This window comes from Perca fluviatilis, chromosome 15 (genome assembly GCF_010015445.1).
Source record: "Perca fluviatilis chromosome 15, GENO_Pfluv_1.0, whole genome shotgun sequence".
Lineage (NCBI taxonomy): Eukaryota > Metazoa > Chordata > Actinopteri > Perciformes > Percidae > Perca > Perca fluviatilis.
This window is the reverse complement of record NC_053126.1, coordinates 22,834,973-22,862,944: the sequence shown is the minus strand read 5'-3', so window position 1 is coordinate 22,862,944 and position 27,972 is coordinate 22,834,973. Positions and strand designations below refer to the sequence as shown.

Genomic DNA, 27,972 nt, shown 5'->3' with positions numbered 1-27,972 from the left:
CAAAAGAACACCCCAAATCCCAGAAAAAGTGATTTTTTTCATAATATGGGCACTTTAAGGTATGTGTATGTGTGTGCATCCTTGGTAACTTGCTACTTGCTGCTTGCAACAGAGTAATTCTATCTATCTAAAAATTAGGCAGTATGGCCGGATGTTGACATCACCACAATAAATCCATTATGTCACTGTCCATAGACTACTGGCCACATGCACTGCAGTACTGTATAACTTCATGTATGAAAATTGTGTACAAACAAAAAGCAGTTGTTCACTATTTCTTTACTTTTGCAGCTACGTAAAGGTGGTAGTTTTTGTGTGTTTGTATGTATTTTATGTTTCTTTACCTTCAACACGCTCATGATTTAAAGCCGGCAGTCTTAAATCTAAGATCTTAAATATAAATCTTCTTGATTATTTATTTAAATTGAAAAACCATAACTGAATTAATCTTATCTTCAAGCTCTTCTTAAAAATATTCTTTATCTTTAATTGTGTATATTTTATATGCTTTGTTTAATCCCAACATTTGAATTGATATGCAGGTCCCAGTATTTTCCTAGCCTACATATTCAAGATTTGCATAGAACCGCATTAATTAAACAATAAGTCAAATGACAGAACATTAACATTAAAGTAGGCTAAAACATCTGTTACTTCTTCCACCGCTACATATTTTAATCATTCTTTGTAACATGTTTGAGAATTTGCTATTCACACCCCTCACCTTTATTGTCTTGATTATCTTCATTGTATTTTGTATATAATTGTGCTGCAACTGATACATGATGTAATGTAATGATGTAAATAAAAAGGCGAACATTTTGTTACCTAAAACCTCGGGTAAATCTAAGTGATTTTATTTTGACGGTTTTAACCGGATGTTGTATATACATTAACTCCACTTTGACACCGGGGATTTTACAGTGGTTTTGCTGCACTGACAGCGGGCTGGTTGGTTTATCCTTCCCCTTAGACGAGACAGACCTGCTATATTTCTATACACCGAGACAACCGGCATAATGTCGGATTTTGAGGAATTTGAGAAACAGCTCAGCGAGAATCGACAGGGTAAGTATTAACTGTCTGTCTGTGCCCTAATTTGGTCTTCAAGCTAGCATAGTGCGTAACGTTAACGTTAGCGCCCCTGATATTTTATGAATGAATAACCCGACCTGACAGCAACTTTAGCGTGTAGTTTTCGACAACATGACTCAGCTAATTTATGTTAGCATAATTAATTTAAGGTTAATGATGTCGGTAATCTCATCCTCATCCTATAGCCACTACAAAGCCCTTGCTAAACCTTACATGCATCACTGAACGCAGTCTGGGTACCGGTGAGCAGTGAACTTAACGTTACCTGCGCTTCTCCTGCGCGAGACAGCTAGATGCGAAACCACATTAAAATGTTACACCTTTTTAAATTGTTATCCTCTCCTGCAAAGCTACATACAAGTAGAAATTACTTACAATGACATTTGCCAAATCAATATCATCTACTTTTCAATTCGGCATCCATTATTCATTTTTGGAACACTTTATGGATACAATTAATACAAAATCTCACATGTCACATCTGATGTGTGTTAGTCCCCTGATAACAACAACAACAAAGGAAAGTTTCACAATCATGAGAAAACACTGAGCAGATACATACAACTCAGGTAGAGCTTAATAATTAGTCAATAAACTGCTTAGAAAATCATCAGAAAAACATATTGGCCACTAAGATCATACAGTAGATTTAGCAGTTGGTTAAGCAAAAACTCCAAACATTCCCGAATCCATGTCCTCCAATGTGAGGATCCTGCTTTTCTTTGTTTTATGTGATAAAGAACTGAATACAGTATATTGGGCATTTTGTCAGTAGGATAAAACAAGGCGTTTGAAGTAAGAAAATTATGAATATTAAATATGATTTTTTTTTTACATTTAAAATGTCAGACAGAGGTATATAGATTAATTGGTATCTATTAACCAAGACAATATTTGTCAAAACTAACTGATAATGGAAATAAATAATATAACTAAGTACAGTGAGGTGAAGAAGTAACTTACAACACAAAGAAAGAAATTAAGAAAAAGAACCATACCACATATAAAACTTGCCATTTAATCTGCGTAGAGCCACTGTGTGGAGACGATTTACACAGAAATGAAGAGTGCCTCTTATTGATTTGTTAAATGGTCTTAAGTCATGTTCTGCCTGACGTACCCAAGAAGAACAGCCACATTAAACTGTCAGATTTCTCAAAGAAATGCCATACAGTGGTCTGTCTACTTAACAGAGACTGGAGGGAATCAGAGCATGTTATTAATGTAGAGAGGAGACTTTTTTTTATGTTAACACTTTATTTTCCTTTGTACGATAATTGTTTTTTGAAAATGCAATTACCTGCAACGAGTGCCATGAAATAAGTCCAGGTACAGTAATTACAGCAGGAGTCATTTCAAGGAAAAAAGAATCAGATTTTCAACAATTACCTGGTAATTATGCAGAAAATATTTTTATAATAATCGTAATCACCTGTTAAGAATAATAATATTACATACTAGGGCCGCTGCATCTAATGGTTGTTTTTAAATTTTCAATCAATCTGCAAATTTCTTTTTAGATTTATGATTGATGAATTGATAAATCAATGAAACAAATAGCGTAAAAAATAAATACCTACAAATTCCTAAAGCTCCATCATAGTCAGGTTACTGTCACATAAAACCAAGCAGAAGATTGAATCGGATGCTTCACTTGAGTGTTACGGTAGTTGCTAAACCACAATGTAGAAATACTTTGGTACAAGTAAAAATTGGACATTCAAAGCATTCAAGTGTTTACTTGAGTGGGTATTACTAGCAAAATGTGCATTAAGTTTTAAAACGTACTCATTACAGAAAAACGGCTTCTTTCAGAGTGTTATCAGTGTTACTTCAAGGTGCTGATTATGTATTATTATTATTATTATTATTATTATTATTATTAGTTTAATCTCATATATGCCCAAGATGATAATATGTGATATCTTGTCTCACAAAATATAGGCTAGAAAAAACTTCAGGAGATATCCTGTTAGTTTTGTTGTGGGGAAAAAAATACAATTTTATCATTCTTATTGTCTGTCAACCCTAGTCTATATCCGCGGCGTTCCACTTCCGGGATTGCTCCGTTGCCGCCGGATGTCCCTCATTTCGGCCGGATGTCCGTCACCTTCTGCTTTCTTTGTGTTGGAATTCTGAACTCCGGTGGATTTATGAGGACTATGGAGAGGTGAAGTCCCTCCCCTTCCGGTGGACCTCATGGGACCTTAATTCGGAAAAAAAATGTGAACGGTAGTGAACGGGGAGAGACAAATTCTTTTTTGATCCCGTTTGAATTGAGCCATGGATTACAAATACGATGTTCGTCAACTTAAAAGCAATTTTTTTCAACTGAAGAAAGTCTTAGTTTGTTATAGGTTTGTCATATGACCACTTAGTTTTGTGTGAAACCGCTCAGTGAACTACATTCTCGTCTCCCACAATTTGCGTCACCTTGCACGATGCTCGGCTTGCTCACTAGCTAGCTAGCTTAGCACTGTTCCACAAAACCTGTAACGTTATCTATCGTACCTGATGTGTTTTATCCAGTGGAGTTTTATCAGCAGAGAAGCGAAAGAATGAGTGTGTGCAACGTTACATCCCCTTTACCAAACACACAGACACCGTAGCTTCAGCGAGACGTCATCCATGCGACTTTGAAGTGTGTAGTCTTTCTAATTACGTATTTTTACGTCTTATACTTCAACAGTTTAACAATAAACTGAGACCTTGACATGCAAAATTATCGTTTAAACCGACGAACTTCATACTTGTAATCCATGGCTCAATTCAAACGGGATAAAAAAATAATTTGTCTCTCCCCATTCATGACCGTTTGTATTTTTTCAGAATTAAGGTCCCATGGCGGTCCACCGGAAGGGGAGGGACTTCGCCTATATCGTTAACTGCTCCTCAGATGTCTGCAGTGTAAATCCAGACAGCTAGCTAGACTATCTGTCCAATCTGAGTTTTCTGTTTCACGACTAAAACAACTTTTGAACGTACACATGTTCCACCAAAACAAGTTCCTTCCCGAGGCTATTTTGCAGAGGCACCAGCATTGTGTCCGGGGCTTAGTGCTGACCAAGACGATTGTGATTGGTTCAGAGAAATGCCAATAAACCAGAGCATTTTTTTCTCCCATCCCGGAATGCTGGGTGGACTAGCCAGACCCTCCTCCGCAGCACCGTGGAGGAAGGTCTGGCAAAGCGAGACTACGTTGACCCCAACCCAAGAGCAAGGTTTTATCAGCCACATACCTGAAAACACCTGTGTGGGTGTGCAGGGCTGTTGCTCTATTATAATACATACCATTTTATATTTTTATCATATGTTTTGTGTGTAAAGTATTGCTGTTAAATAAATGAAATGGAGTAAACAGTACAATGAGATGTAGTGAAGTAGAAGTAGGGCTGGGCGATATGGAGAAAATCAAATATCACGATATTGTTGACCAAATACCTCGATATTGATACCACAACGATATTGTAGTGTTGACTATTGGTGCTTTCACAAAATATTTACACAATGACATTTTTGATAAATAATCATCAGTAATGTGGATATAATGACTAAGTGGGTAAAGGCAAATATTAGAACAGTTACAACAGTCTGGTAAGTTCAGAAAATGACATCACTTTACTGTAATGCAGCCTTTAAAACCAGGAAAAGACAACACGTATGCCATATTACGATATTACAATATCCAAAATCTAAGACGATATCTAGTCTCATATCACGATATCGATATAATATCGATATATTGCCCAGCTCTAAGTAGAAGTTTAAAGAAGCAGAAATTGTTGCAGATTACTTTTCTGTCAATCGATTTATCAGTTGATCGTTGCAGCTCTCCTACATACAGTATTATTTATATATAGGGCTGGGCAATATATCGATATTAAATAGATATCGTGATATGAGACTTGATATCGTCTTAGATTTTGGATATCGTAATATCGTTATATATGTGTTGTCTTTTCCTGGTTTTTAAGGTTACATTACAGTAAAGTGATGCAATTTTCTGAATTTACCAGACTGTTCTAGCTGTTCTATTTTATCTCCACTGTATTTAACTTAGTCATTATATTCACCTTAATGATGATTATTTATCTAAAATCTAATTGTGTAAATGTTTTGTGAAAGCGCCAATTGTCAACCCTGCAACATCGTTGTAATATCCACATCAAAAAGTATTTGGCCAGTGATATCGCCATTATATTATCTCTATATCGCCCAGCCCTATTTATATATGTCGAGTATTTTATTGGCAGACATGTAGCAGCCTAATTGTTGCTTGCTGCTGCACAGAGAGAGAAAGAGAGAGACACAAAAAGAAGAGTCGCAGTGCATCTCCTGGCCGAGGCGACAAGCACCGCAGCTGGAGCAAAGACCGAGGGAGTCGCAGCCGAGAGAAGAGAAGCCGCAGCAGAGACCGGAAAAGCCGGGACCGCCGGAGCTCCTCGCGGGACCACAAGAAGCACAGGTCGGTGGCTCACTGCTGCAGGGTTTTATTTTTAAAGGTCCCATGGCATGAAAATTCCACTTTATGAGGTTTTTTAACATTAATATGCGTTCCCCCAGCCTGCCTATGGTCCCCAATTGGCTTGAAATGGTGATAGGTGTAAACCGAGCCCTGTGTATCCTGCTCTGCCTTTGAGAAAATGAAAGCTCAGATGGGCCGTTCTGGAATCTTTCTCCTTATGAGGTCATAAGGAGCAAGTTTACCTCCCCTTTCTCTGCTTTGCCCGCCCAGAGAATTTGGCCAACCCATGAGAGAGAGACATCATGGCTTTCAAACGAGAAAAGTGGCAGTTGGTCAAGGCCACACCCCCACCCTCCACCTTGCCCCCCCCCTCGCTCCTCCTCAATAGCTAGAGACACAGAAATGGCACATCCTAAGGAAAGCTCATTGTGGGACTGGCTCTAGTGGCTGTAATTCTGCACCAAGGCTAAATTTCGGGAAAGAGACTTCAGATACAGTATTAGGGGACCACTAAGGCCTATATAAAAGCATCCAAAGAGCACCATGTCATGGGACCTTAAAAACCTGTGTGTCATGGGTCCATCCCCTTCAGGTGAGACTCCATGTACTGTATTCCTAAATAAGGTTTTGTTGTAGGACTTTTTCCCAGCTCACATTTTGACTTGTCATTGTAGAAAAATCACAAGTGTCACTGATAACATTAAACCTGCAATAGCTGTGATTAAGCTGTAAATCTATTGGTTGAATGTAAGTGAGTGCATTTACTCAAGCACTGTACTTCAAAATCAGAGGTACTTACTTGTACTTGAGCCTTTTTTCTTTTCAGCTTGAATTACTTTACGAATAAAAGGTGCTCTAAGCGATGTTGGGTGACGGCACTTCTTGTTGACGTTCAAAGTATTGTCAAACAAAACGAGGCTCCTCCTCCCGTCATCCCGTCCCCTCTCCCTCCCTTCTGCGCACTAACCCCCCAACCCCCACCCCCAAATCCTTCTTGTCAGTTATTGGCTGGAACGCTGGAAGACTGTTTGTTATGTTTGGTGGCGCAGGTTGGCGCTAGGGATGCACCAATATTCGGCCACCGAAATTTTTGATATGTTGGATTTGGTTTACAATTTACAGGAACACTTGACTTGAATATTGACATTAAATGTTATTGGTCACTGTTTCCTTTTATGTATATTTATATATACATATATTTTTTACCTACTAGTATGTACATAAATGTGTTTATTTGTTCAGCTTGTTATTGTAGCTAGGGATGCACCGAATATTTGGCCACCGAAATACTTTTATCACCGAAACAATACGGCCGAAAATGTTGTGATGACGCAAACAGAAACCGCGACCTGCACGTGTGTCAGTACCCGATCCACCTGCAAAGCATTTCCTAAGCAAAGAGGTTGAGACGGACCACGGAGTGAAAACAATGAAAACGCTCTTAGAGTCTGTCAGCACACGTTTCAGTGAGATCTGTTCGGATCCTCTGCACTTCATCGCGACTGTACTTGATCCGCGTTATAAAGACCCTTACTTGGATGCGGAAATAAAGCAGGGCGCACGAGAAATGATCCAGGCCGCGATGGATGCGGAGAACCCGCGTGGAGACGGAGCGCGCACGGAGCAGCGCCCAGCGCAGGAGGAGATCAGAGCGCAGAAAAAAAGACTTGTCTCTCTGCACCAGATGAGGGGCATGCACCATCGTTGTCTGATATGTTCAGTGAAATCCTGCAAGAAAGTGCCTCAAATAATAATAATAATAACAATAGGTAAGCTATTCTGTTCTTAGGCTACTGTATACTGTATACTGTATCTGTATATATACTGTATATGTATCAGATTCTAGCCATATTTCTGCTAGATATTTTTTTAATTAAACTTTAATATTAATTTATACAATTGCAATGCCTTGATTTTAGTAAAGTTAGTACACAGTCATAGCCATAAATGCAATGGTACTAATAATTGGCTTAATTTCTTTCGGTGTTTCGGTTTCGGTTTTCGGTCTTGGTTTCCTCTTTTTTCGGTTTCGGTTTCGGCCAAGAATTTTCATTTCGGTGCATCACTAGTTGGCGTGGTTTCTTTTTGTTAGCGTTTGTGGAGCCTGGGCTGTCTACAGAGACCGCGTTTTTTTACAGTCTGTCCAGGGGACAGGCAGCTCGCGTATAGTGAGGAGATGTTTGCTGTATGTGACAAAAAACGTGTGACATCGCTTAGAGCACCTTTTAAGATTTTTGCATACAAAACATATGAAAATGTACAGCTGAAACGATTATTTGATTAACAACTAGCAACTGTGTCGATAATTATTGAAGTCATTTTTAATGCAAAAACATTTCATGGTTCCAGTTTCTCAAATGTGTAGGGCTGGGTATCGAACGTTGATACTTTTATGGCACCGAAAAAAATACTATATCCTATGAGTATCGAAAAATTATTTATCTTTCGGCGCCAAATTTCGGTTCCAAAAGCGTCTGAGCACGTAAGCTTATCTGTCCTCTCTGCATGTTGACACAGAGTGGAGCTCCGACCGACGCACACACACACACACACACACACACACACACACACACACACACACACACACACACACACACACACACACACACACACACAGAGGTGCGGTTGGTTTCAAGTGTGGTTACAGTTTTTCAAAACTTCACGCAGACAGCGTTTGCTGCGATATGGTATTAATGGCGAGCCGAAAGCGGTCGCGGTGCTGTTGACGTTACACTTCCTCTTAGACAAGCAGGCAGAACGGTGGTTTCTCTGCCCTGATGACTGACTGACAGGCTGAGCTTGCAAGGCAAGGCACTTTTAATAATGTTACTGTGAGTGAGCAGTTTTACCAGAATTTTTTAATTTTCATAACTGTTTTGATTCACAATTAAAGTGGAAAATAAAAGCTTTGTGTTTAATGTATTTTTGTTGATGTTGAAATGGATTTTAAAACATATGGTATCAAAAAAAGTATCGTTAGGAAAAACCTGACTGTCGAAATTGGCAGAAAATTTTTAAACAAAAAAAAAAAAATGTGAAGATTGTGTATAATAATATTAATGACATTGTAAATTGAATAAGACAAACATTGTGAAGGTGTCACTTTGGGCTCTGGGCGATTGTGACGGCATTTCTGACCATTTTCAGATTATAATAGATTCATAACCTCTTTGCTAAGATTCAACAGTGAGATTAGCAGTGGAATCACGCTCCTTCGATCGAAGCATTGAATATTCGACTATTTGGGGTAACCCTTACTTTTTAGAGCTCTTTTTTTTAGAGAAATTGTTTCACATAAGTTTCAGGTTTTATTTTGTCTCTTGTCTGCAGCCACTCTCCGAGGCGAACAAGGAAGAAAAGGACCTGCAAATATTGGGATGTGCCTCCTCCTGGTTTTGAACACATCACACCAATGCAATATAAAGCTATGCAAGGTACCTATCATGTTTGCTTTTTGCTTGCTTAGTCCCTGAATCAGACAGGCATCAGACATCTTCAGACCTACACTGGCAAGGAGCATTCAAGTTTTTTAAAATTCATGAAAAACGTCCAAATTCATATTCATAACTCAGTCAAATCTGAACACATGGAGATTCACTTTCTACTTACACTTTCCAAGGATATCATAGAAAAAGGTGTAACTTACAACTTCAGAACTTGCCTGAAAATCATCATGTTTTTAAGTTTTCCTCAGTATCAAAGTAATCCAGTGATAGCTGTCTGTGTGTTGATGGGTACACTGCAAACAGGAACTGGAAATAGATCATTCAGCATACTTTTAATGGTGCCTCAATGGTTCCCTGTATTAGACCATTGTGGACAATGTTGCAAATGAATGAGCGGGTCGGCTTCATGGCTATATATTTTTATATGACTTTTGAATCAATGTAATGTAATGATGTATTTTATTTATTTATCTGATATCTAATCTACTGGATTAGCTACAATCAGACTGTCCGGTCACTCTCTGGTTATTTTGCCCATGAACAATGTCTCAATTGATTTTCCAGAAAACTAAAATAATAAATGATAATAGATTAAATAACATTACATATATTTTGCTAGAATATTTAATCCATATCACCCACCCTGAATTTGCAGGGTCTGTTAGTACTGTATATATATATATTTCACAACATTGATGCAGGTGTTTTCTTGAGGAGAAAATAAACTTTTAAAATGTTTTATACTTTAAAGCAGAGATCTTCAACAGGGGGTCCGGGACCCCTAGGGGGGGTCCTCAGAGTCACTGCAGGGGGGGGCCTCCAAATTATTGATAATTTTGTGAAAGTTTTTGTCAAAAACTAATATATCTTAACATGAATACAACATATTATTAGCACATATAAATCAGCCTATTTGTGAAAAAACATTTATGATAGGCTTACTGGCCTATAGGTAAGGTAGTCATCAACAGATACAGCTAATCCTAAGGATTCACTGTGCCACAGGTTTAACATTAAAACATGATTTATAAAATCATGCCAATAATTATTATTTTAATAGCTTAGTATTCTATGCGATAAAAAGGTATGTATAAAGGCTTTAGGCTGCCCACACGTTAAAGGCCAAGTTTAATATGCAACTTAATTTTATACAATATATGTAGTAGGGGGTCCCTGCTCTGTCCATGTCTCATAGTTAAGGGGTCCTTAGCTTAAACATGTTGAAGACCCCTGCTTTAAACAGAGAGCAACAAGTCAAGAAAGTCATTAAACTTGTTGATACTGGACTCGAGTTAGAAACCGATTTTACTCCCAGCCTAACAAGATCTAGCTGAAGTTTCTTGTGTGTTCTCTCCTTCAGCGGCCGGGCAGATACCAACGATAGCTCTGCTGGCGACGTCCACCACCACCGGAGTGGCTGCAGCTCCAACACAAGTGCCCATAGTTGGCAGTCAGATGACGAGACAAGCCAGACGCCTCTATGTTGGAAATATTCCGTTTGGAGTAACTGAGGTAAAGTCTCTCTTGTTACTCTTGTCTTTGGATTCCTGTTTATTCTGTGATATTTATACCAAACATGGATATGTTCATGTTGATTCCAGCCATGCTGTTTGTTGTCTTCCTCTTCAGGAGTCCATGGCGGAGTTCTTCAATGCTCAGATGAGGCTTGCAGGACTTTCACAAGCCCCAAGCAACCCTGTACTTGCTGTGCAGATTAATCAGGATAAAAACTTTGCTTTCCTAGAGGTACGTGCTGTAATGTATACTATTATACCGTATTATATTGATATTCCTGCAGCTACCTTTATAAAGTCTTTATTCAGGAATAGTTTGACATTTTTGAAATAAACGTATTCTCTTTTTGCCAATTCTCTTTATCACTCTCACATTTGTCTGTTAAATATAAGTCTACAGCCAGTAGCCGATTAGTTTAGCTTAGCATAAAGACTGGAACCAGTGGGAAACAGATACATGTAGCCTGGCTATGTCCAAAAGTAAAACAAATCCACCTACCAGCATCTCTAAAGCTCACAAATTAACACCTTATATCTTGTTTGTTTAATCTGTATGTAAGAACTAAAGAAACAGACAACTTGTAAATTTATTTTACAAGGACTTTATCTGATTTTTATAGCTCTTTTATTTCACAGACACAACGCACAACCACAACCTTTTTACACTTCGCTTTTTGTAGAATTCATCTGAAAAGCAAACTACAGTCAGACTCACATTTGTATTGTTTTTATCACAAATCAGTAGGAGCAATAGAACAGTACGAATTAGCTATAACATTAAACAGCAAAAAATGTAGACGTCAGAGTACTGTGATTACAGCATTTTTTGTTGGATATATTATTAGCCAGTAATAATAATTAACGACTTATTGGGACTTTAGCTTATTCACCGTATCCCCCAGAGTTGGATAAGTCCATACATACCATTCTCATCTCTGTGCGTGTCTGACACACCCACCGCTAGCCTAGCTTAGCATAGATGCTGGAGGTAACCGGCTCCATCTAGCCTACTGCTCCCAATAAGTGACAAAATAACATACATACTGGGAACTATATTCTCAGAAGGCGAAGCACTGCTACTTGGGCGGAGTGATTAGCGCAACACCTGAAAAGCACCGTTGTTACTCTCTGCTCCTCACCACGGGGATTCTCAGGTGCTGTGAGCAAATCACTCCGCCCAAGTAACAGAAGTAGCAGTGCTTCGCCTTCTGAGAATATAGTTCCCAGTATGTATACGGTTAGAAGATGGCTGTGTCTCATGTGACCTTGTTATTTGTACACGCTGTGACTAGACAAATCACAACATGTAAATAGGAAAATGTTGGCGTTATTTTGTCACTTATTGGGAGCAGTAGGCTAGATGGAGCCGGTTACCTCCAGGATCTGTGCTAAGCTAGGCTAGTGGTGGGTGCGTCAAAGTTACAACACGCACGGAGATGAGAAGGGTATGTATGGACTTATCTAACTCTGGGGGATACGGTGAATAAGCTAAAGTCCCAATAAGTCGGCGTGTTCCTTTAAAGGAAAATGGTGTACAACATACAGGTTTTTCTTATGTATCTTTTACACACATAAACACACACATGCAAACAAAGTAGATTCATCTCTAATATAAACATGTGGCACTTTATTTCCAGCAGTAACTTTAAGAATTGCCAGATTATTCTGCAAAGTCATTTTCCTGCTTTTTTTCTGTTTTCTTTTTTTAATTTCCATTAATAAGATTGTACCTTCTATTTACACTATTGTTAGGATAAATGGAAATGGAAATGTATTTTGGTCTATAAAGTTTTAGAAAGGAAAAACAATTGTAAACTTCATTTATGTACAAGAAATAGAGACAACCGTTAAAAAGAACAGTTAGAATGTTTAAATAGTTAGAAAATGTAATAATAACAATAAACCCAGTACATTAACACATTATCCAGGCATATGAAATGTAACTCATATTGTTTTTTAAGCCTGTTATCATCACAGGATTTTATTTTTTATTTTTAAATATAACATGCATATCTCAAACACTGTTGTTGGGACACCAGAACTCTCAAAATTATTATTCTTTCCAGTTTCGGTCTGTAGATGAGACGACACAGGCGATGGCCTTCGATGGAATCATTTTTCAGGGTCAGTCGCTGAAAATTAGACGACCTCACGACTATCGGCCTTTACCTGGCATCTCAGAGCAGCCGGCTTTCCACGTCCCAGGTTTGTTACTGAGTCATATTTAAAAGTCCCTATTTTACTCCTTTTCAGCGCAATATTTATACTCTTGGGGTCTACTAGAATAGGTTTACATGCTTTGATGTTAAAAAAACATATTATGTTTCTCATACTGCCCATTGCTGCAGTGCCTCAACCTGAAACAGTCTGCCTGAGTTCTTGGCCCGCCTTCCTGAAAAGCCCAGTCTGCTCTGATTGGTCAGCTGTTGTGATTGGTCAACCAAGTTCAAACAAGCCACTGGGCGGGCTATGCTTGCTCAGGCAGCACCTATGGGCAGCATATATGAAAAACTGGCTGGCATTCTCAATCAGTGACATCATTAATTGAGGAATTTCTGACGTTTTCAGGCAGTTAAGAAAAAGTGCTGTCTGTGGGAGAAAAAGCTCCATTTGGAGTTAAATGTGTTTTTTTGTACTTTATACATCTATTACATATATATACAAAAATATATATATAACACACTAAAAGACGGGAAAAAATCAACAAAGCATAATAGGGGCTCTTTAAGTATTGACACATTCTAATATGTAATATAAAAAATGTTTTCTTTGCTTGTGATTTTGCCGTCTGTAGGCGTCGTCTCCACAGTCGTTCCCGATTCCCCCCACAAACTGTTTATAGGAGGCCTGCCGAACTACCTTAACGATGACCAGGTATTTAACTGAAAACAGACTGAACAGGTGCACTCATGTTTTTTCTATTTTTCTCTCACTTGCTGAGGGTTTTTTGTCGCACATTAAACATGTTCAAAATATGTTTACATTTCTTTATGACATGACAAATCAAAAACTGTTGTGTTGTGGTAGAGAGAAAACAGAAGTCTTCCTAAAAAAAAAGTCAAATAAAGCTGAATGTTTGTCAGAGCCAGAAACAGAATGTGACCCCAGAGCATAAATACATAAAAAAAATTACAACAATTACACAATATAGGGAAATTAGTTCATATTTAATGACTTTCATTCATAAATATGTATATGATATTTTAAAGTATTCACAATGGACAACTTCTACAGATAATTAGCTTTTTATTTAAATATTTTGCTAAAACTATCTTATCTTAAACAAGCATTAGTCATATCATGTCATTAATCGTATCTGAATATTATATATTTTTGTGACTAAGTAAACTCCTTATACCTTTCTCATGTTAAGCATACTGATTAAAGAAAGGTAAGCAAAGTCCAGTATATTTACATAAGAGCCTGATAAACTGCATTTATTTCTGTGTGGTATTTAGGCCTGAATGTTGCTCCTGATTCATTTGAGTCAATATTGTCAAAGGAAAAGTCCACCTTAAGAAAACCGGATGTTTTAGTTTGAAAAGGAGTGTGGCTGTAACACGTCCTATTGTTCAGTAGCTGTATGATTAATTGACTAAATGTTGATTTGCAGAACAATTCATTGACACCATGATAATTAATCTCTGAGCTGAAAAGAAAATTTGATGAATTATTTTAATTTATTTTGTATGTGATAACAAACCTTAGTATCTTAAAGTTTTGGTCAAACAAAATAAGCAATCTGATATAATTATCTTTGGCGTTAGGAAAATGTAATTGTTATTTTTACTCCATTTTCTTACATTTTAGGGACCAGACCATTTATTGATTGATTGAAACAAAAAATATTGGCAGATTATCGACAATGAAAGTATTTGTTAATTTAAGCCCTGATTGATTAATTGTATAAGACACAAATTCAAGAAATAGTTTCTGGTTTTAGCTGCTCAAACATGTGAATTTGTTGCATTTCACGGTTTTATATCAATGTTTATTGGGTATCTTTGGATTTTGGACAAAACAAAGAGTTTGAAGACATCTTGTGATGGACATTTTTAGAATATTTTTGTTTTATTGTATTATTTATTGTACTTTACAGACCAAATATGAATCAGCTTAACTGGCCAAGTATATTTTAGGGTTGGGCAATACGTTAACATTTTCCAACTGGCCACCGTCAACCCAACAACCGGTGATTGCCAACAGTTGTAGCAAAATAAAATGACAAAAATCAACCAAAAAAAACAATCGTCGATAGCTGATATATTTGTCCAATCGCTCAACTCTAGTATGAGTACACATACAAGTAATTTGACTACACACACAGTTCCAGTATAATGAGATAGAAATAGACATACAGCTACAATAAGAAGCTGAACAAATAAACACATTTATGTACATACTAGTAGGTAGAAAATATATGTATATATAAATATACATAAAAGGAAACAGTGACCAATAACATTTAATGTCAATATTCAAGTCAAGTGTTCCTGTAAATTGTAAACCAAATCCAACATATCAAAAATGAATAAGGTATAAATCTAAAATAAAATACAATGTTGTGATATTTACCATTATGTAATGATCAAGTTTTTTATTTTATTTTTTAAACTCCCAAATATTGATTTCATTATTGGCCTCAAAAATTCGGTATTGGTCGGGCCAAACTTGCAGTCCTACACTGCACTTTTTGGGACTGAGTCAAATAAATTTAGACGGTTGTAGAAAGGGCTTAAAATCAGGCAGGTTGAGGGAAAGTGGGAACACCCAAAACAAGTCCAGAAATACATTGAACATTGGAAATAAATCATAACTAAAAGTATAAATATATGGGTGGACTTTTTCTTTGAGAATTTAAAAAGCTACAGTAAATATTTGGACATAAATAGGTTTCACTCACGTCTAATACTTTGAAGAGCAAACAGTTTCACAGCTCCAACTGCTCTCAGGTGAGCAGACGGTGTAAACGTTCTCTGTTACACAGTAAATTTAAAGGGGTAGTTTGGAGTTTTTTAAGTGGGGTTGTATGAGCTACTTATCCATAGTCAGTGTGTCGCCTACAGTAGATGGCGGTGGGCACGCCCTCAAGCAGGCAGCAGTACCCACACGGAAGCTAAGCAATGTACTGCTGTGGACATAGGGGCAGCAGCTAAATGTACTGTATTTTAGACCCCTAAAAAAGGCCCCACCTAAAAAAAAAGAAATCAATATTCTTTTAATTGTACGGTATATTTAAAATATTTGCACCGCTTTACCTTGCTGTCAGACAGCCATTTCCAACCGGAAACTGAAGCTGTTACAGCCATCTACTGTATGTTCTCTTCAGAGCCACCAGACTCCTTAGATAAAAACAGTAATTTTACCTGTCTGAACGCGGGAGTTGCTGATCCACCGCTGCCTCGATCTCGATGACTTTGGTGAATCTGAACTATCCCTTTCGAAACACCACCAGAGTCACACAAAAACAAAAAACAAACTAACTGATCGAGGCAGTGGTAGACCAGCAACTCCCTTTTCTGTGATGTAAAATTTGTGTTTTTGTCAAAGGAGTCTGGTGGCTTTGAAGAGACCATAGGTAGCGGCTTTAGTTCCCCGTCGTAAAAGGCTTTCTGACGGCAAGATAAAGCAGTGAAAATATTCTAAATATAGCGTACACTTATCGATTTCTTTTTTTTAGGTGTCTAAAATGCCTTTAGCTGCTGCCCCCTGTCCCAGCAGTACAGTGCTAAGCTTCCGTGCCGGTACTCCTGTCTGCTTCTCCAAACTGGGGGCGAGCCAACCGCCATCTACTGTAGGTAATACACTGACTATGGATATTTACCTCATAAAACCCCACTTAAGAAAATTTCAACTATCCCTTTAACTCTAACTGTCCATTCTGTCTTATTTATTCTAACTAGTTTACAGAGCACATGTCGCCTGATGTATATTATTCATTGACTTTTTTATTTTATTTTTTAATACTTGCAGTCACTTGCTACTGCGTTGATACTCACAGCTCTTTCATTTTTGTTCCCCCACTTTGTCCCCAGCTAGGGGCCTGTAAGATCGTTAAGTCTGCCCTCATAATTTGTTCAGTAGTACTCATCTACTGCTGCCATGCCAACATGTAACACAAGGCAAGTAAGACATTCTGGTCCTCACACGGATACACTCCCAGCCAGCAGGCTCCCTTACTGGCTAGTTTCTGTCTCCCATCATGCTTTTGGAGCGCGTTTACGACCAGGGGATTTTGGGGGTTAAGGCCTGATCATTAGACTTGGGGATGTTGTTGTTGACGGTGGTGGTGTTTTTTTTTTTTGTATTTTAATGTAAAGGTAAGAAAACATATTGTCCAACTGCCTGTAGCTGGCAAAATACAATAAAAGTCAATCTTTAAATCTAAATAAGAGTTTTTATTTTTTTATTTTATTTGCACCATTTACCTCTGAGCTTGTCGTAAAAAATAACTTTGAATACGAGATTATTATTACTCTTTCAGCATCATTTGCATATTTATATCTATGTCTCAATAATACTTTAGAAAATCTCAGGAAGTTATTTTGTTGATGCCTCAGATGTAGCTCAGTTCCACATCATCAGCTCTTCACATGTCTTCCCTAAACCCTCAAAAGACATGAACGTTTTTATGCACTGTTATCTCTTCTTTCTTCTTTTCATAGCAATGCAAAATCTGTAAAATACAAATTGCACAAACAACCAAAGCAAATTCTATTTAACTGCATACATTTTGTTTCCAATAATCATGTTGTTAAATGTACTGTGATGTGATGATTTTAGATATCAAATGGACATTTAGAATTCACTCTGTATCTTTCTGCATGTTCAATATGAATTATCAGTCTCATATCTCGTCGTCTGTCTCCTCTTTGCAGGTAAAGGAGCTCTTGACATCGTTTGGGCCTCTCAAAGCGTTCAATCTTGTGAAGGACAGTGCCACTTCACTGTCAAAAGGTTACGCCTTTTGCGAATACGTAGACGTCAGTGCCACAGACCAGGTAATGGTGTGATCAGGTATTAGCCTTATTAGCTGTGTTGTTTGTTACTTTAAGATCTGTGTGTTTTCTCTGTCAGGCAGTTGCTGGGCTCAATGGGATGCAACTGGGCGACAAAAAGCTGATAGTCCAAAGGGCAAGTGTGGGAGCTAAAAACGCCAATCCTGTGAGTCCTTTTATCTTCCTTAAAGATCACAGTAGGAATAGCATAGGTGTGACAGTGAGCCTGCATGTACAACAGGGAAATAATCAAAATCAGAAAAGGTTTATTGCCACGGTAAGTTCAGCTACGTACGTGGTTGGTGCATACACACACAAACAAACAACATATTAAACATAAATAAACAATAAATACAGAAACAGAAACAAATAGCTGTTTAGCATAAGAAAAAGGAGGCTGAATGGGTTAAGTGCAGAATGCCAAAAATATATAGTATATGCAATGGGCAGATCCAGGATGTAGGTAGTGTAGTGACTAGGGATCAGGTGGGGTTAAGAGTTAATGAGTGTGGGTCTGGGGCCTTGTTAATGAGGCTGACTGCAGAAGGGAAGAAACAGTTTTTATGTTGTGAGGTTTTGGTCCTGTTGAAGTGCAGCGTCCTGTCAGAGGGAAAGGGTTCGAACAGTTTTTGCGTTTTTCCATTACATGGTACCTGCTCGACTCGCCTCGACTCTACTCGTCCTTTTTTGGTTTTCCATTACGAAAAAAAGTCCCTGGTATCTTCTAACAGGTACTTTTTTTAGTATCACCTCCGTCGAGGTTCCAAGCAAGCTGAGGCGATACCAAAAGGTGACGTGGAAACCTGCAGACTACTGATTGGTCAGAGAGACTCGTCCCTAATCACTGCGTCATCATTGCTCAGACAGACGTGGGTGTCCTGAACAAACCCGCCGTTTTTAAATAGTTTAGCCAGCGGTACTAAATCTGCACGCATGAGGCGGTACTAAATCTGCAATGGAAAATGGAGGACGGCACACCGCGGCCAAACCGAGTAGAGCCATTGACATATATGTAAAAGAGTAGAGCTGGTACTAGCAGCGGGTAAGCGCCATTAGTGTCCGGGGTGAGAGGGATTGGCTACAATCTTCACTGCCCGCCTCAGCGTCCTGGAGGCGTACAGGTCCTGGAGAGACAGCCAATCACCTTCTCAGCAGAGCGAATGATACGCTGCACTCTGCCCTTGTCCTTAGCAATGGCAGCAGTGTACCAGATGGTGATGGAGCAGGTGAGAATTGACTCAATGATGGCAGTGTAGAAGAGCACCATCATAGTCTTTGACAGGTTGAACTTCTTCAGCTGCAGCAGGAAGTACATCCTCTGCTGGGCTTTTTTGACGAGGGAGCTGATGTTCAGCTCCCACTTGAGGTCCTGGGAGATGATGGAGCCCAGGAAGCGAAAGGACTCCACAGTGTTGACTGCTCATTTTCTGAAATCTTACAGATATGGACAAAATGGAGCAGTACCACCGCAAATCGTGGGGGCCGTGTAGCCAATAGTTCAAGCGAGACACGACCATTGGACACGACAACAATTGTTTTTTTAAATGGCAGAGGTAGGCGAGTTGGTCAGAAAATGTAAACATCTTTAATTACTTTGCCCGGGCACAGGGACAAACAGTTACTAGAGAACAGCTGGGAGGAGATTGGACGGGAATTAAATGTGAGCTGGACAGAAATCCATGCCAACGTAAAGGATGCGTGGAAGTATGTTGGCGGTGACAGCGAAATTGCTTGAAATGGACGCCTTTACAGTGGAGCCTTTACATTATAAATATGTTAGTATGGGAGTGTACTCAACCCAGGATGTTATGCATGTATGTGTGTTTGTGGACAGGTGTATGTGTGTGTGTGTGTGTGTGTTAGAGTGCTGATCGGGCCGCATTTTTCTGTCCGATCCCGGCCCGCGTCCGACAGAGCAGTAACCGAACCCGACCCGAGCCCGACAGGCATTTATGTCCGAGCCCGACACAGTCAAAATCTCGTTTTTTTCTCATACTAATGACACATGTACGTTTGTTTGTGTGGAAAGCCCGCTTTTATTAAGCAACTGTAGGTAGGCATTCAGAAATGTCAACAGATGAGTGCATCAGCGCACACGGGGCAACAAGCGCACGTTAATAAGCTGTTTAATTTAAAATGTTCATTGTGTTAACCTTTCCTGATTGCTTCGTTTCCGACTGTGGTCAGAAAACCAGGGGAGGCTCGTTAACTCCAGGGCCGACGGCGAATCGCTTGAAATGGACGCCTTTACAATGGAGGCTTTACATTATAAATATTAATTATAATAATAATAATAATTATGCATGTATGTGTGTTTGTGGACATAAGAGTGTGTGTGTGTGTGTGTGTGTGTGACTGAGTTAGAGACCATATGTATTGAAACAGTGCTGCTTTTTCTGTGTGTGTATACTGAAGTACATTATGCCGTTACACTAATTTCATTATTTGTACCTGTAGTTTTACTACTGTGACTTGTCAAATGTCTGCTGTTAAAAAAGACCTTTTAGTATAAAACTGTAAACGAACAAGATCGTCTCTGGAGCTTCTACACTTTAACAATGTAAAGACTCACAGTGGGAGTTATAGGTCAACGGCTAAATTACTTCCAACATGTTTGTCCTCTGAAAGAAGGCCAAAGATCTAGTAACATTTGTCATAAGACTAAGGCTGAGAGTCTGGAACCTTTTTGTGAAAAACAACCTGAAGCTGATGTGTGCGACATCTCCTCCACCCCCAGACCTCCATCATAGAGACCCCTGTGACGCTGCAGGTCCCCGGGCTTCAGAGGCTGCAGAACTCTGGCATACCCACGGAGGTGCTGTGCCTTCTCAACATGGTGATGCCCGAGGAGCTGGTGGACGACGACGACTACGAGGAGATCTTGGAAGACATCCGCGAGGAGTGCTGCAAGTACGGCAGCGTCCGCTCCATCGAGATCCCCCGACCCGTCGACGGGGTGGAAGTCCCCGGCTGTGGAAAGGTACAAGTTTAGATTAAATTGTTTTCACGAAACACAGATTATGTTAAGATTAATTAGCTGCCCAAAGCCAGCTGAGCACACAGATTTCTGTTTGTCTCATTCTAGTCTGGCACACCTCACTTTGTTTTCTCCTTTATAAGGCATCAACATGAACCCTCAAACCCACCGTTAACTGAGTTGTTATTGGTCTTTGCTTTAAACTCTCAAACTGGAAAACATGGTGGAAAATGTTGTCAAAGTTCTGCTTGATTACACACCAAAACAGTTCCTGAATAACGTAATATGTGCAGTAAAATGATATAGTAATATAGGCCAAGTCTAAAATCTACTAGCAACCACAGGTCCAAGCATTTGTGTCTTTGTGAGGCTAGAAATTTATTCTCATTTAACATTTCTATTGTCATTTAAAACAAATGCTAATAGAATTTTCAAAGTAAAATGGTTCTGCTATTGTGTACGTTTTACAAACATTACAAGTTCATAGTTGTAGTTGTATCCTTTTTTATAAACCGGTAGCTTTCATGACAACTTTTAAAGCTGTAGCCCCGTTTGGGACTTTCTCATGTACTGCATGGGACACAGTCCTAGATGTATCTCATAGAAAGCTCATGGAAGCTGCTGTGCGCTTTAAGGGAGGTGGGGAAGTTAACCATCAACATAACGTGTCATACCAACCAGTTAGTCTCCATCCTTGAAGTCTTTTCTCTTGTGAAACCTTTCTAAATATATATATATTTTTTTTTTTTTTTTTCTGGAAGAAAGTTAAACTGAAAAGAAATACTAATCCACCCATCCTTCCTTCCTTCTTAACTCCATAACATATGTCCACCGAGCTGCCAGACATAGAAAAACTACATATAATAAACATGTAAACAAGTAAGCTAAACTATCTATCTAGGGCCGCGACTAACGATTATTTTCATTGTTGGTTAATCTGTTGATTATTTTCTGGATTAATCGATTAGTTGTTTGGTCATTAAATGTCAGTAAATGGTGAAACGTGTCGTGTTTGTCAGTGTTTCTCAAAGCCCAAGACAACGCCCTCAAATGTCCTTTTGTCCACAATTTCAAGATATTCAGTTTACTGTCATAGAGGAGTGAAGGAACTAGACAATATTCACATTTAAGAAGCTGGAATTAGAGAATTTTTACTTTTTTCATTAAAAAAAACAACTATTAATCGATTTTCACAATAGTTTGCGATTAATTTAATAGCTGACAATCTTTGCAGCTCTACATGCTTCTCACAGACAGGTTCAGGGAAGGGGCTGTGTGCTGCTTTTTAACGGAGGTGGTGAAGTTAACCATAGGTGTATTTGTCAAAATCTCACTTTTGTGTCACTTGTCGAAGTTTGTTTTTGAGTGTGGAATCAGAATCAGAATCAGGAAAAGGTTTATTGTCAAGTAAGTACTTGGTCCTGATGGGACCGCAACCTTCTGTCAGAAGGGGAGAGGTTCAAACCGTTTGTGTCGGGGGTGAGAGGGATCGGTTACAATCTTTCCTGAACGCCTCAGCGTCCTGGAGGCATACAGGTCCTGGAGAGAATGGTACCAGTGTGTATTTTCTGCACTCAGTGGCAGTAATGAGCCCATTATAATGAGGCGAAGAAAATGCCACACTAGAAAACTTACTTGGACAAGCGATGCAAAGGTGAAATTTATGCTTCATTTTTTTGTCGCACCACGACCACGTTTTAATTTGACAGAAGACAAGAAGAAATCAGACTTCAACGATGAAGACAAACTAGTTGGTTTGACAAATGTTCGTCGGGTTAAGTTTCCCACCTCCAGTAAAGAGCAGAGCACAGCCGCGTCTCTAAAAATTTCTTTGGGAAACATCCAAGACTGAGACACATATTTTGTGGACACACCCAATGTTAAATGAAGTTTCTACACATGTAAAGAAGCTCTGAATGAGATCTGAGATCCTCCTCATCTTCATAACGTTCAGGAACTGACCGACCGTTTGTTCTTTTCCTCCAGATCTTTGTGGAGTACGTTTCTGCTGCAGACTGTCAGAAAGCCATGCAAGCTCTCACCGGCCGCAAGTTTGCCAACAGAGTGGTGGTCACCAAATACTACGATCCAGACATGTATCACAGACACGAGTTTTGAAAGTACAGACGAGTCCTCCTTTCTGTTAGTGAGCTCGGGTTGAGTTCAGTCCCGTTTCTTTACTCTTCTGAATGTTGTGAACGCGTCCAAGAAAAGACTTGTTTTATTACATCATCTACTTAACAAACTGGACTGCAGTGTGTGTTTCCTCACTGAATATCTAACTCCCAGCTTTAGGCTTTAACAACCACACCGTGAACTGATCTCATTCTGAATTTCAAAAATATTGTAGTATCCATTACATTGGTAGAAGAATGAACGTGACATGTATCTTACCTAAACTAATACTGCCTGACAATGCCAGAGTAGCTGTCTTATCGAGTATGCACTATACGAGAAAAAACTGTCAAATGTTTAGATTTCCCTCCTGAGCACAAACATTCATTTCTCTGTTTTAGATTTGAGAAGCCGCTATAAATGATGGGGCTATGAGACAAAAAAGTTTTTATTTATTTTTCCAAAGTAATATTTTCATCTATACGTCACATATTAATGTTCATTAAACATGTATGTCGCTATTACCTCCACTGCTTACTTTTTTTGTCAGAACGGCCTCAAATATCATTTTGCAAAAATGAAATATTAACATCTAAAAGATAAAAAAATGATATTAAATCGGCCATGTACTCTAGAAGCTACATGACTTGTGACAATACGATCATTTTTTTAATTGTAAATGTGTAAAAAGCTTCTCCCCCGGAACAGCGATTGCACTGGATTGTGTATTTGATTTCAAGGAACTTAAGGATGTTTGTTTTGATTTGAGTAGTCTTGCATTACCTAGTCTATATCCTTCGCGTTCCACTTCCGGGATTGCTCCGGTGCTGCAGGAAATTCCAACGGATGCATGCATTTTATGTTTCCTTTCCGCTTTCTTTATGTTGGAATTTTAAATTTGGTGGGTTTATGAGGACTATGGTTAACTGCTCCTCAGATCTCTGCATGGTAAATCCAGACAGCTAGCTAGACTATGTGTCCGATCCGTTTTCTCTCGCACTACTATTTTGCAGCGGCTCTGTGCGGAGTTTAGCACCGCCCATGATGGTTCTGATTGGTTTAAAGAAATGCCATTAAACCAGAGCACATTTTCCTCCCATCCCCGAATGCTATGTGGAGTAGCCAGACCCTCCTTCAGTGCACATTGGAGGAGGGTCTGGCAAAACGAGACTATGCATTACCGATTCCGATCTATTCTGGAATAGGGGAAAAAAATGCCCTGCCTTGTTAGTATTTCTTTAAACCAATCACAACCATCCTGGGTGGCGCTATGCCCTGATAGCGGAGACAGCAAGAGGGGAGGAACTGGATGTCTGGCTTTATCCCAGCAATGTACATCCTTTGAGCCAGACCAACAAGGCCGCCAACGTTACCTGAGAACGCTACACATGCATGCATAACACCAGAGACGGTTTAGAACCGAGATGCACGCACAAGTCAGAGTAATTACCTGTATCTGTGCCACACCTCTTTAGGAGACTAGCTGCAGGTCCTGAGTGTATTGATTCCAATGGGAGAAGTGAACGTGATCACAGATTAGGACCGATTGTTTTGCCCCACAGTCATCAAACTAAATGTTGGCGCCATGTTTCACAAGCCACATATTTCCCGGACATTCTGAAACTAAAACTGTATTTTACAGACGGACAAATCAGGAGAAAATTTACTTTGTTCAAGACCTGTTTCTGTCTCAGGAACAAACTCTCACGAGATCTGGCAACATGGATAAACTAACGTCAACCAAAGAATTTCTAATATAGGAAGAAGTTCCACTCTCTCGTTACTTCCGGCTTCTGAACTGGTTGCAGTTCCACCAGAGTTCCATATAGGGGGCGCTCACAGGCCAGTGCAGAATGAATGGGGCTCTATGGAGCTATACCCCTCAAAATCCACTTTTCTCAGGATATCATTTTTTGTCTAGTAATTTGAATGTTGCATTCGAAAGGGGAGGCTAAAAAAATACACACTGTTGTGTGTTAGATTTTTTTAAAGTCACTTTTTTGTTCTAAAAAGCCTTTTAAAATGTCAATGACGTCATACACATATACGGCCAGAGATACTGCTTTACGGCAAGCTCTGAGTCGCTTCCTTTGTTCTCTCGAGGCATCGACAACACAGCTAACAGGTTCGGCTCTCCCTGTTAATACACATGCTAGAAAGAGGTTTGCTGATGTTTTAAAGACCACACCGAAATATTCACTTTGATATTCAGGCTCTGCTTCAGATGCCGTCAAGCGGGATCTCCGATCGTAATCACTCCTTCACTGACCAATCAGCATTCATTAGCATAATGCTAGCGTGTTAAGGGCTACAACGACTCACCCTGTAAGAAATCAAAAGGACATAAGTACTCGTTCATTCAACTTTCGACCTATAACCCATGTTGAACTTGCAAAAACTACAATCAAATCTGAGGTTTCTCAACGACAATCGGGTGAAAGAGACAAATTTAGCCGTCTAGCTCCATAGAGTCCCATTCATTTTGCACTGTACCGCGATCACCCCCAGTGGAACTCTGGTGGAACTGCAACCAAAATCCGGTACAATGGGGCTGAATAGGGAGTGAAATGGCTTTCCGTAGACCGGCTTTGCGTCAACTAACGTTCACAAGCGCCCTAACAAAACTAATTTTCGTAATGCTTAATATGGCTAATAATTATATTTTAGCTTTGTAAATATCTGATGTTAGCAAAAGAAATTAATAAATTGTGCAAATATAACTTTTCATCCATCCACACAACAACCACTACACTTTCAAACGAGGCCACGCCCCCTTTAGGTGACAGGAAGTGTGTTCTTATATAGTGTCTATTGTTGAGAATCTTTGATAATACATCAGATAGTCCCGAAAAACTTTATTGACATAGCAGCATTAACTAAGGGGGTGGGGCTTAATGAATGTTGTGTCCATCTAGCTAACCAGCAACAGTCCATAATTAGTTGTCAAAATCAGAAAAACTAAATCCACCTGTCCTAATGGTCTCATTGAAAAAATAAAGCAGATTATGCCCATATTAAGAAATGCACCTTTATGTTTGTAGATGGCACACTAATGTTTTTTAAGCTTTATTGTTTGTTTGATCTGTTGAAAAAACATTATTTATTATAATAATAATAAAAATATATATAATAACTTTTATCTGCTTGAAAAGTGCAGGCACAAATATCCAAACAATTTTGTCCGACATTGGGATGTGAGAAAATATGCATTTTAACGTCAACTGGTTTGCACATATACAGCAAACAATATGTTCTGTTTCAAAGTAAACAAATTGTATTTTAGTGTAATAGTAAGTTGGACATATCAACTAATAATAAACAGTCACTGTATTTTATATGTTTTTGGATGGACAAACATTTAAAAACACTTTGACTTTGTACAATCCCTGCCACTGCCATTGCCTTGAATAAATGCTTGCATCCACTGTCAGCCTGCCTGTGTGGGCGTCTTTTTTCGGCATTATCTGATTGCATTAGCTGTAAGTGGAAATATATATATACTGTATTCAGTGTGGGGAAATAATACAAATATGTATTCAAATTCTTAAGTTTTTCTTCACAGATGTCCCTCCATTTTCATTTAGTTGGTAACATATTGTATCTGTATTTTTATAAACTGTTCAAACACCTCTACTATCACCATGTAATGCAATAAATAATACTCTTGTGAATTTACAAACTTGGCTGTGGATAACATATTTTATATACACCACTATTGCTTTTACATTTATTATTATTTTTTTTTTAAAGGTTTTACCAGAAGTAACAATCTCTGTGTTGGATAACACACTAGAATCACAACGATTGATGTGTTTTATTTTGAAAGATTTTACCGGAAGTAAGGATTTTTTAGTTACTGCAACACTTATTTTGTTACTATCAATAAGTACAAGTCAATGTTAGTGTGATTATTACAAATTACAACAGTGACGTTAGTATTGGTAAAACCTGCATCAATACTAAACAATTTTATTCAAAATGTTATTGTTGTGGATACCGGTTTAACCAATACATACTACTTTTTAAATGTTTTGTCTACCTACGTTTACAAACGTTGCTGCCAGTATATTAAAAATGATTTTGGTTGTTTAATTTTGAAAGGTGTTTACCGGATGTGATGGTATGTATGTTAGGCTACATTTGGCCAGAAAATGTCTAATAATGACATATAAGGAGTCCGTAGACTGCTCTGATTTGGCTTTAGTGCTTTAAATAAGCGTCCAGTGCCCTCCAGTGGCCACAGTGAACAGCTGCAACACAACATTATTTGTGGCTAACAGTGGGTGTTAATCAATCAACATGTACACATATTTATTGTGCGCTTATTACAAATAAGAAGAATAACAATATTTATAAAATGTCATGCTAACAAACCTAGTGGAATTGACAGTTGACATGAGTGCATGTGGAATCGTGTGTTTTCACTGTCCTCCAGTAGTCATATTGAGGAACTACTTCCAAGCATGACATGTCAAGTCAGATACGATAGCATAGTTAAGAATAATAAATATAAGTGACCAAACTATCAGAAATTAATAAAATTACTTTACATTTCTTATAGATATTTATTATATTATTATTATATTTATTCTCACTATCATTATCGATCTTAAGAAGTAATAATATGGTTATTAATAGGCATGTTATTACAAATATTAATAGTATCTATACATGATATGCAGGTTGTCATCAAACTGTATGAACCTCAGCATTATACAATGTATTACAACAGCCCTGCAGCCCTGCAGCAAATACTGTCTGCTGCCCTCCAGTGGTCGCAGCACTACATTTAACCTGTGGCTAGTCTCGCATTGTAATCATGTATTGGTAAAACTAAAAGCTAGAATTATACTTTATATGATAACATGACAAATACAATTGATTGGTTATAACCATAATGCAGTACAGTAACTAACTGGGGGGAAAAAGCTGTTAATGGGGGAAATGTATTGTTTGTTCACTGAATATGACAAGAGTTCTTGCTTTCAGTTTGACCCTACTAGTTTGTTATTTTTGAGCTAATTTTATCGTTATAAATCAAAGCCAATCAATTGATTTTGAGCTGATTATCAAAAAAAGTTATACAGTATATAGCATATATTTTGTTACGCTATATTACTACTTTTTTTTACCTCATATTATATTTTATATCCCATTATACTATATCATACCACAATATGTTAATATGTTTATTATATTATCTGCATCATATTTATTTATGAGTATAAATACTACTACTGTTTTATAGTATTCTTGTGTAGCTGTCATAGTAGACGTCACTTCATTTAAGACAGTATTGCAATATAAGTACTGTTCTTACCATTGTATCGGGTACACTATGCTTGCCTTTTTTCAATTTTGA

The 27,972-nt window shown here is 38.4% G+C and overlaps 1 protein-coding gene across 2 annotated transcripts; it reads left to right on the top strand.

The window, feature by feature from the left end:
• Window positions 1-2: 2 nt before the first annotated feature.
• On the top strand, window positions 3-23,134 carry LOC120574443 (splicing factor U2AF 65 kDa subunit-like). Of its 2 annotated transcripts, XM_039824707.1 has the most exons (11): window positions 4-1,068; window positions 5,386-5,560; window positions 8,891-8,994; window positions 10,367-10,518; window positions 10,636-10,752; window positions 12,587-12,725; window positions 13,315-13,394; window positions 17,399-17,521; window positions 17,598-17,684; window positions 20,256-20,498; window positions 22,482-23,134. In XM_039824707.1, the coding sequence occupies exons 1-11, from the start codon at window positions 1,020-1,022 to the stop codon at window positions 22,611-22,613; spliced, it is 1,401 nt and encodes a 466-aa protein (XP_039680641.1). In that variant the 5' UTR covers window positions 4-1,019; the 3' UTR covers window positions 22,614-23,134. The 2 variants fall into 2 exon arrangements, with proteins under 2 accessions (XP_039680642.1, XP_039680641.1); XM_039824708.1 differs by lacking the exon at window positions 17,598-17,684 and having other exon boundaries at window positions 3-1,068.
• Window positions 23,135-27,972: the final 4,838 nt, after the last annotated feature.

Coding starts and splice junctions, on each gene's coding strand:
- LOC120574443 (XM_039824707.1), top strand. CDS start 1,020: ATGTCGGATTTTGAGGAATTTGAGAAACAGCTCAGCGAGAATCGACAG. Junction 10,519..10,635: donor TTCCGTTTGGAGTAACTGAG/GTAAAGTCTCTC, acceptor CTTCCTCTTCAG/GAGTCCATGGCGGAGTTCTT. Junction 17,522..17,597: donor ACGTCAGTGCCACAGACCAG/GTAATGGTGTGA, acceptor TTTCTCTGTCAG/GCAGTTGCTGGGCTCAATGG.